We start from the raw sequence: 14,675 nt of genomic DNA on the forward strand, positions 1-14,675 counted from the left end.
TCATAAGTCATAACATTGTCATAACTAGGTCACTGAGATCGACAACTCCGAAATAACAAACATGCAAGTTGTGATGTTAAATTGCAGAAAATGATGTAATTGTGATGACAAGAAAATAAATTCTTTTAAGACAATCTTCACTATATTGCAAATTTAAACAACACAGTACACAATAAACTTAAAAAGCTGTTCATAGTTACAAAGGAAAACATAACCATTCAGCAAACAGAGTTCATTGGTGATCTCTTTTCTTCACTCCCTCACTCTAGACCTCTCTCTCTCTCTCTCTCTCTCTCTCTCTCTCTCTCTCTCTCTCTCTCTCTCTCTCTCTCTCTCTCTCTCTCTCTCTCTCTCTCTCTCTCTCTTCATGAAGAACTCTATTACCAGCTAAAAAAGGATTAGAAAGAGGATGAGCAATTTCTTCTTGTCTCTTCACACCTTTCTTCCTTTTCAACCTTTAACTCTTACTAACCTTAACTAACTTCAACTCAACCCAACTCAAATAAGGCAAAAAAAGAAAAAGAAGAACCCATTCTTGATTGCATTTTTCTGTATACCTTCTTCACAAACTCATTAGAATACAAACCCAACAGGAAACTAACCAAACTGTATATATATAACTTCCTCTATTTGGTTTTCATTTCACTTCAATCCAATCTATAACTCGAAACCGTGATATAGGCAGGAGAGCCAGCATGAACATAAACAATCTCAAGACTTTTCCTAGCAGGCAAAGAACCTAACAAGTAGGAATTTCCAGACTTCTTCAGACCCCATAATGGTCCATAAAGATTTGAAATGGAAAGCTCAATCTCATTCAAGTTCTTGTTAGATTTGTTTGTAATAGCTATCGAATATATATTGTATGTTTTTCCGTTTGTGGTCCAAGATGCTGTCACCCTTTGAGTGATCGTAACTGGTGCAGAATCTGTTTATGACAAATATACAACATAAGCTGACGCAATGCAACTAATATTCGATTCTATTTCCGTCATTTGTAGCCAATGTGGGATTGAATAATTGACATGGTGTGAATTATCATTACTAGCGAAAACTTGACTAGTCAGAGAGAAGATTTAGTATTTACCTGGATTGGTTGTCGGCTCAGGACGGGAGACGGTGGGTTGAACAGTAGCTTCCACTGTTAAAGTGAGAGGAAATTAGTAATTGAAATGAAAGTAAGAAAGAAAATACCAAGACTGGCTATGATAATTAGCAAGACAAGAAAACAATTATGTATATATATATAGATGTGTGTGTACCTTCATAAACTTGGTTATATCGGCGAGGGCCACGGTTTAGTCGAGCTAAGACACCAAGAAGAGGAGCATTGTTGTATGTCGCTGGTTCAGTTTGCTCATAATTATCTCTTTCATCAGCGAAGTTGTCATAGGCATCAGGCCCACCAACAATAGCACCAGCCAAAAGATTTGGATCACTTCCTTTTCGACTGAACCATGTGGCATAACCTCCTCGGCAACTTACAAATGATGGGTTGACCTTGATAGAGACGATCGATGAACCTCGGTGATGAACTTGTTGAGGGTAGTTGTTTCCATATCCTACCATATAACTTGTAGCTCTTGGGTTGTCTCCCAAAATATAGTCCACCTAAAATCAAACGAACAAAAAGCTTATGAATCATTTACGCTTCAAGAGATCACCTTCCCTAGTGCTACTCTCGTCACTTTCTATATCCACGTGTTTATTGTAAAACATGCACCGACAAACTTTGTTCATTTTTTAGATGACCCATTTATTCGTCCTCGTTTATCTGAGGCCCGAAGTTACCAGACAAGTAAAGCCTTCAGTGGTCAAGCAGAAGACCCGAATCGTGGGTTGTGAAGCTACCCTCACTACCTCACATTGAGCTACTAACAACGTGGTTGAAAACGTGGATTCATAAGTATTATACGTTCAGACATCTAAAATGATATATGTAGTTACCTGAGATTTTGCAAAGTTGAGGAGCTCAGCCGGATAAACGGTACCATAAGCACATTTTAGGGTTCTTCTTGTTGAAGTAAGATAGTCAGCGTATACTGTGAGTAGGAACGATGAGCTAGTAACAAACTGCATATTGTTCCATCTTTGGTGGTAAAGAAGTCCTCCAGGAGTCCTTTGAACATTTCTACTACCCTTTCCAAGGCATGAACACATGAAATACTCTGCCTTTTGTTGGTATCTCCCAAATACTGCTGCATTACCACCTGCCTTGCCTCTCATTAAGAACTGCATATCAAAATTATCAAAATAATTAAAGGTCAAACTCAAGCATAAAAAGCCCAAGCCAACTTGGGTTGTAATTAAATTCCCACACTCAGAAGCTCGCCTTATTAGTCTTAACCAGCTTTTTTCTGTTAGCAACTTAGCTTTATAAGTAAAATGTTATCGGAACTGGCATTCCAATGCCAATTGTTGGTTCAATAGACCCGACAACTTGATATGGGGAATAAGAATAGGTTATGTTATCTAAGGAAACACATATAGGGAACTCTCGGTATATAAGAATCGATATTCCACTTCATAAATCTATGTTGAGTACATGAAACTAACAAAAAGTGCTACATGCGGAAAGATTTGAGTTTCGGTTTGCATCTGTTAGTAATACAACAGCATTATACTTTCAACCCAAGCCCAATACAAACTTGTACCTAGGTTTTATTGGGCTCTTGTATTTGAGATTGAGCCCCAACTCTTCTATGCATAGCCAAGTTTTTCGACGGAACTATACGAGTTGGGCTTGCAGAAAAAGAAGAAGCCCGTAAGACTTTCCTATGGGTTTCGGGTTTTTATCGACGAATAACTGAAAATCAGAAGAAAAAAAATCTGTACCTGAGAGACAAGAACTTGAACACCAGCATACTTAACATCCCAACCAAACTGAGTCATGGCCCAACCAGTTCCACCAAGATAATCACCATTCCTCCCAAGATAGTTCAAGTAATATCTATTGTTGGTTGCCTTATACATCCAAGCGGCTGCCCACAACAATTCATCCTACAAATATCATATCACACAAATCAGTAGGGCTCACACATTTTTTTTTTTGTTAATTGTCAGCGTGCCTGATAAATAAGAAAGTGGTTAAAGGGGGGAATTATAACATACAGCGTATCCACTGAAAGATCTGTAGTACTTCTGAGCTACTCTAATGCTACTGTCATATTTACCCCTGTATTTGTCCGCAAAGTCGAATAGCTGTAGTACAAAATTGGACAAATTTTAGTACAAAATAAACATGTGAACAAATAAAATTAACCATTTTTTTTGTAGTATTTTCATTTTGAAGTCTCTTATGTTAAAAAAAAATTGAATCACATCTGAAATTCGATTCGAAGTCTGAATTAATTCGAGTAAGATGAGTACATTCGATTCCGTGTTGTTCGCCGATGCCATCCAGATTCACAAACAATGAGGAAAAGATATATGAAACTGGTCATGTAATTTAGGTAAAGATATAGGGGTATTTTGGTACTCCATAATAACTACTATCTCTCTACACGTGGGTAACAATAAATACTGACGGTTTTAACGGGATCAATGAAATCGACGGGTAATAATAAGTCAAAATTCAGAATTAGTAAACAGATCTAACGGTCAGAAGATAAAAGATCAACTAGAGATGCAAGATATCCGCCGAATTAGTTTACCATCATTAATGCAATATAGAGAAAAAAAAAAAAGTGAAGTTCGTTAACTTGCGCCTAGGGTTCACTATGACTACTACACCGATAGCCGACAGTGCCCGACACCTTGTCGGCTACACGAGCCGGGAGAGCATGTTAGCACTTTATGAGATGCTAAAATGCGCCAAGCAAATTAGTTGATTGATTTTCTTTCTAATCATGTTTGGAGATGATTAGAAAATGCACTGCGTTAAGAAGCCAAACCTGTTTAGCATGGATAAGTAGCAATCTAGAGTAAGCTCGATTTTTGCGACGAAAGACAATGGAAGCCGCCGCCATTGCAGCTGCTGTTTCTCCGGCAAGGTCGGAACCGGGGTTATTAGTGTCAATTCTATAAGCCCGACGGTCTGTTGTCATATCTTCTGGTCGTTGCCAACAGTAATGGTCGGTATTTCCATCTCCCACCTGATCAACAAAAAATTCGTATCATTTCATTTACTTTGTACAAATCACCTGTTTGACTTTATAGAGACTTAAGACCACTGCATTTTAGACTCAGAGTTTTACTTTAAGCATGATTATGAATGCAATTCTACGAAAAATAAATTATTTCTTGTAGTGATGCGAAGAAACTGCCCAAGATTTAATGCAATTCCACAAAAAGTAAAAAAGAAAAGAACCTTATCTCCTTTATCATTTTAACCACATTAGTTTTAAGAGTAAAGAGCCAAATACACTTTAGGGCTTGGAATCTTGGATTAATCACACTTAGTTGTAGTAACAACTCTTTATTTAAGTGATTACCTGTCACTTCATCACTAACTAAGCATAGACAAAAACGAATTAAAAGTTAAAATTACAATAAAGAAAAAGAAAAAGAGGAAAACAAATAACAAAAGTAAGTCTCTATTTCTTTTGTTTATTGTTAATTCATCTTTTTGAAAATGGTTGATGACTTTAGACAAGACAAACATACCCTAAAAGTAAACTAATCTGATAATCTTCATCATAAAGCTAATAAGAGTACCTAAACAAAAAAGATCAAATTCCATTTTAAAGTGGGGTTTTCATAAATCTTTGTGTGGGGTGTGTTAAATTAAAGACAAAATGTATTTGACAATTTTTTTATAAATAAATAAATAAAATTATTTAAATTCACTTTATTCCAACTTTTTCATTTTTCCTAATGGGTTCCATTTGGGATAAAGAAACAAACCAACATTGAAAAGTAAACCAAACCATTTTCATATCACATCCAAGTATTTAAGGATACCTAACTAACACCAAATCTAATTTACTTCAATGCATATTGATGTTCATAAAGTTCCATTGGGAGGATAAAAAGAAGGGGTATTTAGCGATACCCCCTCATCCCTAATGTCTAATTAGGGATGCCCCCTTTTTTAATTAGATATTAGGGATGCCCCCTTTTTTGCACTTAAAAGTACAAAATTACCCTTATCCTTATTATTTTTTCTTTTTTCTTCAATTTCTTATACCTCTTTGATGTTATCCTTACCAACTTATTTTCGTTTCTCATAGTTTTTTTTCTTTTATCCATCTTTTTATAATTTACAAACAACATTTATCGAAAAATTAAAATTAATAAATTAAACCAATTCGAAATAAAAATTGTAAATTTAAAGAAAAAAATTTAACTTCACATTTGTTTTCTCATAACGTTAAAATTGATATATGTAACTAATTTGAAGAAGACTTCTTGATATATATCGTTCTTTTTATTAATTATGACTCGTATACATTAAAAAATTAGTAAGTTAAAAAAATTTTATTACAATTTACGATTTTTATTTCGAATTGTTGTGATTTATCAATTTTAAATTTTCAATAAATGTTGTTGGGAAATTAGAAAAAGATGGATAAGAGAAAAATAAATATGAAAAACAAAAACTTGTTGGTAAGCATAACACCAAAAATATATAAGAAATTGAAGAAAACAAATGAAGATAAGGGTAATTAAGTACTTTTAAGTGTAAAAAAGGAGGCATCCCTAATATTCAATTAAAAAAGGGGGCATTCCTAATTGGACATTAGGGATGAGGGGGTATCGCTAAATACCCCTAAAAAGAATATTAAAAATAATTTTTATTTAACTAAAGAAATAGATTTAATGGAGTAGAAAAAACAAGTGAAGTAACAGAATGAAAGTCAAATTGTATACAAATAAAAAAAAATTATTTCTCAAAAATGTCATTAATTTAGTAATCTATATAATAAGGGAGGAGGGTATCTTTTCCCCTCCTCCCAATGGCCCAGATTTATCTAGACAAGTTTATCTCTAATGGACCAGATTGATTCTCCTAGAATCAGACGGATGGCATTTAATCTTTTTTCATCCAAAGGTTGAAATTAGGACAAATTCAAAAAAAGCATCTTCGCAAAAGATGCTTTTTTTCCCTTTCCTGTGCCACCCAAACAATCATTCCCGCCCAAAAGAAAACTTGGCTCTGTCTCTCCCTCTCTCATCTTCACGACTGCCTCTCTCCCTCTCTCATCTTCACGACTGCCTCTCTCCCTCTCTCATCTTCACGACTGCCTCTTTCCCTCTCATCTTACTTGCAGGTATCTCTTCCTCCCTCTCTCTCTCTCTCTCAATTTCACAGTCACTTTGGCCCCTCCATCTCTATTTCACAATGATCTTATGACCTAAGTTTTCTTTTCAACTGTTAAAGCTCCTGTTCAAGGTCTTTAATTTTTTTGATCTAGGGTTTTGATTTGTTGTTGTGACATTATGTTGGTTTGATTTGAAGCTACTTAGGTTAGGGTTTTGATTTTAATATTGTGACAAACCCAACCTAGCTCTAAATCATTTCATGGCAGTTAGGGTTTTCATTTTGTTGTTATGAAATTTTAGGTTTCAATCTGTTTTATATTATTTAGGTTTATATCATATAGATGTAGGTTTCAATCATAACATGGCAGTTAGGGTTTATGTTTTTAGGGTTCTATCTGTTTCAATTGTAATTTAGGGCTTTGACGTAGGTTTCAACATCTTATTTTGGTTCGATGAATATTTCATCACCTCAAACCAAGTAGAGAAAGATTCATCAACTCAAACCAAGTTAAGGATTCATGAATGAAATGCAAGTTCCTTAAAAAAGTAAAATTACTTCGCACATTGTTTATGGCAACATAGCATGACCTAGGTGGGTGGTTTCCTTAGCTTTTTTCTTTCTCAAGGCAAGCAATGCGACACACGACATTCAAATTTTAGTTTAGAGAAATGGTCACATAGTGACTGAATTTCCGACATTTTTTGGGATCCGAGTGGAACACTTTAAATTTTCTCCAAAATTGTTTTACATGTGTTCTTCCTTTCTGTATCTCTGTTCCTCTATCTCTCATGTTGTACCACCAACTTTCTTTTCATTATATTGCTTAAATTGAATGTAAGTCGGGGGGTTTAAAACAATGTAGCAATTTATAAAAGCCTAAACAGAAATAAGAAATGTAGGACTTCTTTTTGGTGTTCTTTAAAATGTATATCAGTATATAAGGTGTTTGAAGAAATGTCTGGCTGATTTTTTTTGTTTTGTTTTAGTTTTATTGCTGAGAATAGTGTTAAAGGCATCTTGGAAGAGTATTTTTGTTTTGCCGCAGGTTCTCAATCTTTTGTGGCTATAGTTTATAAGTTGGGTTTGCTCATCCCAGTTAATCAATTTGGTTTTAAGACGAGTTTATAACTTTACTTCTTCTTTGGTTGGTTATCATCTTTATAATTTCGTATTTGTATGCACGAAAGTGAGTTTGTTGTATTTTTTTTGTTATTATCTTTCTGACTATTTATATTTTCCAGAATTCTCTTCAGATGCTTTTCAATCTTCTCTTTTACTAATTCAAAGTTCCAAATTTTGACATGTTTCAGTGTTCTATGTTACTAATCAAGATGGGTTGTGGTGCATGTGGATCAATTGGCTATCAATATACCATTTGTTCTAATTAGATTAAGATATCATTTTTTGAAGAATTGTCCGTGCTCCCAACTCTGCCTCTCTATCTTTCTCAACATTTCATCTCTTCGGCAGGTGGCAGCCCCCAGGTATCTATTTGTTTCTCGGTTTCTCTCTCTCACTCGCACTGAACAATCGATTTAGAGCTTTAAATTAAACATAATTTTTGCCTCTCTCTATGGCTTTTCCCTCTCTCAACTTATTTCACGCCAAGTCGGTTTTGGGGTTTAAGTTGGGGTTATTAGTTTGAGTTTTACTGATTTTGTTTAGGGTAATAAGGTAATAGGGGGTTGGCTTCATTACTACAACAACCATTACTTTGGATTCATTATTTCAGTAAAAATAAGGTAATATTCATTTAACTTTGGCTTCTTATTTGAGGAACTAATATGGCTTTGTCCACTTTGGTTGTGCTTATGTTAGTTTTTGTTTTAAGTTCATGGTTGTTGGATTCATTTTTTCCTACACAACTTCTGATTATTTATTGTTCGATGACGATTTCTTTTATTTGTAAGTTTTCCTATCAAAATTATGCCGCTGAGGTGGTAAACAGTGATTTGTTTGAGTTTTTTGATTTAGAGTTTACCTCTCTACTGAAATTGGTTTAGGGTTTTGATTTGTTTGAGTTTTACGCCACCTCTCTTTCTTTCTTTGTTGTATTTTACACTAGACTGTTGTAAATAGGGGAAAAAGGGATTGACTATGAACTAATTGTTTGGTGTTTTGATCAGATTGCTTTGGTTTTGAGTTTATTGAAGCTTGAATATCTGAATTTGGATCATTCATTTTTGCTGAAGTTACCTGGAGATTCAAGAACCGTCACGATTCAGCTAAAGGTATAAACGATCATTTCTGTTCTTCATGAAAAGCCATTCTCTTAGACCTTTTATTGGATTGAACATATAGTTTTAGTAATTTGAAGAAGGTGGGTTTGTTAGTTAAACTTGAATACTCATTATTTATTTTCTGTATTAGAACTTAAAAGATGAAGTCTTGAAGATGATACTATGGTGTATTGTTTCCCAGTCTAAAATCAGATAACTTACTGGAAATGTTTTAGTTTATTTGTGATACTGAATTGTTCTCTAATTACTCTGATGAACTCACCGACGCCTTATTATCCTCAGAGAGTCCAAAGAGAGATTTGGTCATTTAGGATTTCGTCAATTACTTGCAGATTTTGTGAACACAAGGAAGGCAAAAGGAGAATCTGTTACACTGAAATTCGTTGTTATTGTGAGTTCATTCTTTATCTAGCTTGATTCAATATCTCATAAACGTTCTCTCTCGATAAAATAAAACATAAACATAAACATTTTCGTTTTTATCAATTTGTGTCGATCTTAGTTTGATTTTGATTTATATTTGTTTTCTGGTACTTTTCTCTTCATGTTTGATTTTTTTTTTTGCATGGTTGCTTATGCATAACTGGATTCATGGAGTTTCCAAGTATGATTCAGATAGAATGTTGTTAATAAATCTCAACTTGGACTTTGGGGTTGTTGTCCTGAGCTATATGTTCGTTGTTCCAGGTAAAAGCTCCCAGCACCGTCTATAATTTCAACTATCTCTTTCTAGCAGGTATCTCTCTATATATATTTCACAGTCTCTATCTAGGATTTTGATTTTTTTAAAAGCTTTAAGTTATGGTAGTTAGGGTGAAATCATAAGTTTTTGTTTTGATTTTCTTCCTGAAATCAAACCCAACTGAGACTTCGTTGTGACAAACCCCTCAATTTATTCAGGTTCCCAAGCTTTCAAACTCCAACTTCTTTAGTAACAATAGAATTCATCTTCTTCTCCACATACTTCACTGCCTTCAAGTTTTAAGTTTAGGGTTTTTATATGATGAATTCATCATTTAAGAGGATTAGAAGAAAAGATATAAGTGGGTTCAAGAAAGGGTGTTTAAATTCAAGTTGTAAATTTTCAAAACTTTGAACTAATCATCAACACATCTTCCTTCTTTCATGCAGACCCTGAAATCAAACACCCTTTGTCCCTTTCTTCAACCCACTTTTGATCTTTTCTTCTAATCCCCTTGAATAATGAATTCATCTATAAAAACCCTAAACTTAAACTTTTGCGGTTTGTGCGTAGAAAAATAAAAATGGTACTCAAATAGGAAAGGTGGAATAATGTGTTTGGGATTAGGTTGATATTGATTCCGAAAGGCAGAAGTTATGGCATTCACTGATTTTTTAGCTTGACTTCCGACTTTCGAGTTTCTTATGATTTGGATTTTCGTCAAAGCTAGAGCAACTGCCTATAGATAGCAGCAGGAAAAGCTTATAGGGGAAAGTGGTGCGATAAATGAACTCCATTTAATCGACTAGAAAATTAAGTAACAATACACGGAACCAAGAATCCTAAAATTGTGTCATAACTTAGATCTAGAGCTTAGATTTTACTACGCTTAAAAGATCAGACATATTTTTTGCTACTTACATGACACAAGTACATGAGAATAATACTCGATATTTTACCTACTAAGATAGGATAACGTTACATGCTCCCATTGCAATCGTTCTTTTACGGTGAATAATTTTTCTAAATTGGTGTTGCTAAGATCTTTCATGATGGTGATTTTACATTGACAATGTGTGATGTTATATGTTACTAATTTCTGTAATTTTATTCAGGTTTCGTAAATTCGACATCTGGATGAACATGAGTGAGATACTTTCGAAAGAAGGTCCGCGACTTCTTTTGATTGTAAGTTCTTCTTATTAGACTTAGCCATTGAAGTAGGTAAACAGTGAACCCACACGACAAATAAATAGTTCATGTCATTTTTTACTAGCTCTTTGTTTAGCCAGTTGAGGTTCACGTCATTTTTGAACAGTGAAATAGTCACCATTTTCGTGATTCAACTTATCATAATTCATATTAAGTTTAGTTGATTGGGAAGGGCATAATATATTTATGTCATTTTCATAAAGCATGATTTTGGCACTTCCGTTATCAATATTTTCGTGATTAGGATCTTTTATTAACATTTTGTCACGTCTCTCTCTATGTAGTTTACTAAAAAAATTTGCCTCTTGCTGTCTACAGTTTTAGTGAATTCTTTGCCTCTTAAGGTTCACTGCGACTTCGTCCTTTCTCTCTCCCTCTCTCACGCAACCCTCTCTGATCTCAGGTATTCTCTCTTTCTGTGGCTCTTTCTCTCGAACGCACATGGAAAATCGTTCTCGCACACGCTTAGAACCTCTTTCTCTCTCTCGAGGTAGGTCGGTGTGTTCTTGGTTGACTTAATTAGGACTTCATAGTTATGTTGCTCATTTGCCTTCTCTGGTATTATAACTAGGCCTTTCTAGATTCATGGGATGTTTAGCCCTAATCCTTTGTCGCCATGTACTTAAATGAAGACTGAGAAATTAACTAAATTGGATGTCCAAACCCTCTAGGCATCTTTATAGAACTCTGTATGATTGAAACTAACCTGTTACCAATATTTAGTTTCAATTTGTTTTTGTCTATAGAAATCTTCATGCAGTTTCAATTTGCTTTTATTCCTTGATGATTAATGGTGAGACCTCTTATAGAAAGAACTCTTCACCCGTCATTTATTTATACAGATTTTGTACCATTTGCTCTTTGAGTTCCTTAAGGCTTCCTGAAATAGCGCTGGCAGATGTGTTTTGCATTTAGTAAACAGTTCTCTTTATAGACTGCAATTTTCTTTAGCTTCTTTCGACGCATTATAGCAGCACCACGTGTGTCAATTTTCTTATATTTTTAATTTTGTATGGTTCTTATCTTTGGTGTGGTCTAGATTAAACTCAAAATCAGTTATCTATGATTCAGTGTATCAGCTCAATTTTACAACTCTAATCCATCTTTTTGTTGGTCTTTTTTGCAGGTTGAAGTTAAAGAACAACCAGAGATTTTGTTGGTCACAAAAGAATCTCCTGTAAATTTTGTGATTAGTTCTTCATTATGTTTCTTACATTTTGGATGTTCATGTTACATACACATCCAGGTGTTAGAGTATTCTGATTAGGAATGTTTAAATGTTTGAACTTATTGGTTTAAGACTATTTTTACATTGAAACTTACATTGTAAGGGCTTATAAGAATGTCATGTTGAGGAAAGTAAACAACTACCAACATGACGAATAAGTAGTGAGCCATTCAGTTGTAATTTATGCTCATTCACATAGTTTGCTCGATCTATTAAGCAATCGGAAGAACTGTCCGTGCCCCACGGGCACGGGTTATACCCTAGTATATAGATATGCATGGTTCTCAAATAGAGACTATAGAGTTCAAACTGTAAAGGGTTAGTAATATTAGATACTAGTAGATTTTACCTCCCCATATAAGACATTAGGTTGAGGATGAGCTTTAATGAGATAATCAGTTCCCCATTTAACAGCTTCAACTGCATGTTTAAGTTCACCACTTGCTTCCAATTGTTTACCATACTCAACTATACTCCATGACATCATTGTCACTGTGAATGCCATTGGTAACCCAAATTTCACATTATCCCCTGCATCATAATACCCTCCCACTAAATTCACCTACAAAAAACCCTCCACCCAAATTATTAAATTAGAACTAAATATTAACAATTTTCACAAACAAAATAGATCAAATGATTTATCTAAATCAATACTAAAATGGGTACCCATTAAAAAAATTAAATTCTAACATCAACTTTTGAAAATTGGGATTGTATTTTGAGATATTTGGGAAATGGGAATAGAAGTTTAAGAGAGAGAGAGAGAGAGAGAGAGAAGATGAAGAAGTTACCCCACTAATTTTTCCATCATTTAGACCAGAATGAGATCTCCATTTAACTCTCTGGTTTTTAGGAAGATAACCAGATCTTTGAGCTTCAAAGAAGAGAATACTCTTACTTAAAGCTTGACCATAATCATGACCAGCAAAAACTGATGGTAACCAAAAAAGTAATAAATGAAGAAACAGAGGAACCATGAAAATGGGTTTTTGTAATTTCTCCATTAACAATCAAAACAATATCAAGAAATAACTTGATTTAGAGAGAGAGAGAAAAACAGATCTGGTATGTAACAAGAAATTACAACCAAATGGAAGCAAAAAAAAAAGAAAACAAGAAATCTTCTTCAAATGGGAAGTGATTAGAAGATTATAATAAGAAAAAATGGGAATGTTGGTAAGATTTATCAGCTAAAACTTGTGATAAACCTACCCAAAGAACCAGAGTAGAGAGAGAGATAGAACAGAACAGAACAAACTTAAAGAGAGGGAGAGAGAAACAGAGGGGTGAAGAAATTGGAAGATATGAAGGATCTATATATGGAGGTCCCAATGAGCTCTGAAATTTGGCAGAGATTATTAAATGTTTGGGTTTTTATTTATTTAAATTTCTTTTTCAAAAAATAAAATTATACTTTATATTTATTGCATTAATGGAAGAAGAAACGGTTGAGTAAGAACAAAACAGAGTGGGTGTGGACTGTGGGTTTTTCTGGCTTTTTGCCCTTCTAAAATGAGAAGGGTCGGTGGAGAGTTCCCATGAACTTTTACTGTTATACATTTAATATTTTTTACTTTTAATTGTTCTAATTAATTTTTTAATTATATTTTTAGAAATTTTGCAGGTTAAAAGAGATTACTATTTGGAGTTTAAAATTACTGTGACAAGGAAGGTATTAGTAAAAGTTTAGTCAAAAGTCAAAAGGTTTCAGAAAACTTGTCTCTTACCCTAAAATTGTCTTGGGTTGCCCAACTTTTTCTTTTTCCCATTTATTCACACTCTATTTACACCCATCTCACTTATTAACAACTATTTGGGCCACATGAGATTTGATTTGATTTTATCACTAAAACCATATGGAGTATCAATCTTCAACTATGGTTTGTCCCACATAAATATGAAACCATCCACTTTTTTTTTTTTTTTTGATGAAATATGAAACCATCCACTTAGTTTGGAGAAAATTAAAACTAAAAAGATCTAGTTACTTTTGATTCCGTTCTAACCTTTGGGTGATTCAGGGTATTCATACTCTTAACGGATAAAAGAATTTCACTACCAAAATATATTGTTTGTCAAAAAGGATGTTTTTAAGTCTGATCATTTTTTAATGGAGCTTGGACCATATCTCCAACACGATCTCACTATATATGCGCAAGACGTTTTCATGACTCGTTGCAGTGCTTGGCTTTGTCTTGAATTCCTGTTGATGAACAAGCAGGAAACCTGGATTGGATTTTGTGACTTGCCCCCGAGTCCCCGACTACATTGAGAACCCATAGTATAAGTTAATTAAGAGAGCTCCCAACTTCTTTCTGTAGATAGTTTATACGACAATAAAGTTGGACCAACTTCCTAGCTAATATTGATTCTATCACTTTATTTTATTTTTTTTAATTTGAACATAACATCTATTCATTAGATATAGGATTCATAACATTGATGACATGTTGAGATGCATAGCATATAGGAGTAAAATATGAGTATGCAATGCATGCCACTCTTCCTAGTGTTTATAGCAAGATTAATAGCGAGCTTTGCTATTTAACTTCTATCGCTTTATTTTGAAATTGTACATTAATCTTCAGCATTGATAAAGAAGTCCATAAAAATGATGTAGAACAACCATCACGATGAGTCTACGGTTTGGCAGAGTGAAAATCAACATTAGAGCTATTGTAACAAAATTGTGTACCTCTAGCAATATTTAAGTAGAGACTGCATTTATTTGTTTTTACTTTTTTAGAAAAATAATATAATATGTATTTTTCGAATATAAGATATAGAAGATGAAAAATTAACTTGATAACCACTCCAACTAATAATTGGTGATGATAATAAGAAATACTAGTGAGACATAATCTAAGAGGGCACGTAAAGATTCAAGAAGAAAGTTTAACACGTGAATTTCATTAAATTGATGTAAAAATAGTGACACGACCAATAATTTGAGGCGTCCAAATAGAAAATCAAGAAGAAGATGAGTTTTTTTTGTTGCAAAGAAGAAGATGAGTTGATGTGGCAAGGTTGTCAAGATGAATCCTTTCCTATTAAACTATGTCCTTTTTCAACAAAAAAGAAGAAGAAGATTAAACTATGTCCTTA

The 14,675-nt window shown here is 33.9% G+C and overlaps 1 protein-coding gene and 2 long non-coding RNA genes across 5 annotated transcripts; 2 read left to right on the forward strand and 1 right to left on the reverse strand.

Moving 5' to 3' along the window:
- Window positions 1–123: 123 nt before the first annotated feature.
- LOC147534725 (endoglucanase 6-like) lies at window positions 124–13,109 on the reverse strand. The gene is made up of 9 exons (XM_086645365.1): window positions 12,362–13,109; window positions 11,917–12,129; window positions 3,894–4,094; window positions 3,112–3,201; window positions 2,836–3,000; window positions 1,948–2,232; window positions 1,263–1,611; window positions 1,088–1,141; window positions 124–928 (listed from the first exon to the last, which is right to left on the reverse strand). Exons 1-9 carry the CDS (start codon window positions 12,572–12,574, stop codon window positions 648–650), a joined length of 1,851 nt encoding a protein of 616 aa, XP_086501491.1. The 5' UTR covers window positions 12,575–13,109; the 3' UTR covers window positions 124–647.
- On the forward strand, window positions 3,041–12,858 carry LOC147534726 (uncharacterized). The gene is made up of 3 exons (XR_015227210.1): window positions 3,041–4,979; window positions 5,719–5,851; window positions 11,832–12,858. It is a non-coding gene; the product is annotated as an uncharacterized LOC147534726 (long non-coding RNA).
- LOC147534727 (uncharacterized) lies at window positions 5,856–11,703 on the forward strand. 3 transcript variants are annotated; one of them, XR_015227207.1, is made up of 9 exons: window positions 5,856–6,212; window positions 7,493–7,689; window positions 7,880–7,947; window positions 8,332–8,436; window positions 8,778–8,836; window positions 9,133–9,181; window positions 10,243–10,315; window positions 10,658–10,742; window positions 11,466–11,703. It is a non-coding gene; the product is annotated as an uncharacterized LOC147534727 (long non-coding RNA). The 3 variants fall into 3 exon arrangements; XR_015227208.1 differs by lacking the exons at window positions 8,778–8,836; window positions 11,466–11,703 and having other exon boundaries at window positions 7,871–7,947; window positions 10,658–10,829; XR_015227209.1 differs by lacking the exons at window positions 5,856–6,212; window positions 7,880–7,947 and having other exon boundaries at window positions 7,516–7,689.
- Window positions 13,110–14,675: the final 1,566 nt, after the last annotated feature.

This window comes from Eschscholzia californica, unplaced genomic scaffold (genome assembly GCF_041429995.1).
Source record: "Eschscholzia californica isolate CP2 unplaced genomic scaffold, dmEscCali1.0.p SCAF_6, whole genome shotgun sequence".
NCBI classification, from domain to species: Eukaryota; Viridiplantae; Streptophyta; class Magnoliopsida; order Ranunculales; family Papaveraceae; genus Eschscholzia; species Eschscholzia californica.

What these genes read in the sequence shown, in the direction of transcription:
- LOC147534725 (XM_086645365.1), bottom strand. Translation starts at nt 12,574, where the DNA reads ATGGAGAAATTACAAAAACCCATTTTCATGGTTCCTCTGTTTCTTCAT. An exon ending in TACTTATCCATGCTAAACAG is followed by an intron (nt 3,202 to 3,893) that starts GTTTGGCTTCTT and finishes TTTGTACTACAG; the next exon opens with CTATTCGACTTTGCGGACAA. An exon ending in TCAACTTTGCAAAATCTCAG is followed by an intron (nt 1,612 to 1,947) that starts GTAACTACATAT and finishes GTTTGATTTTAG; the next exon opens with GTGGACTATATTTTGGGAGA.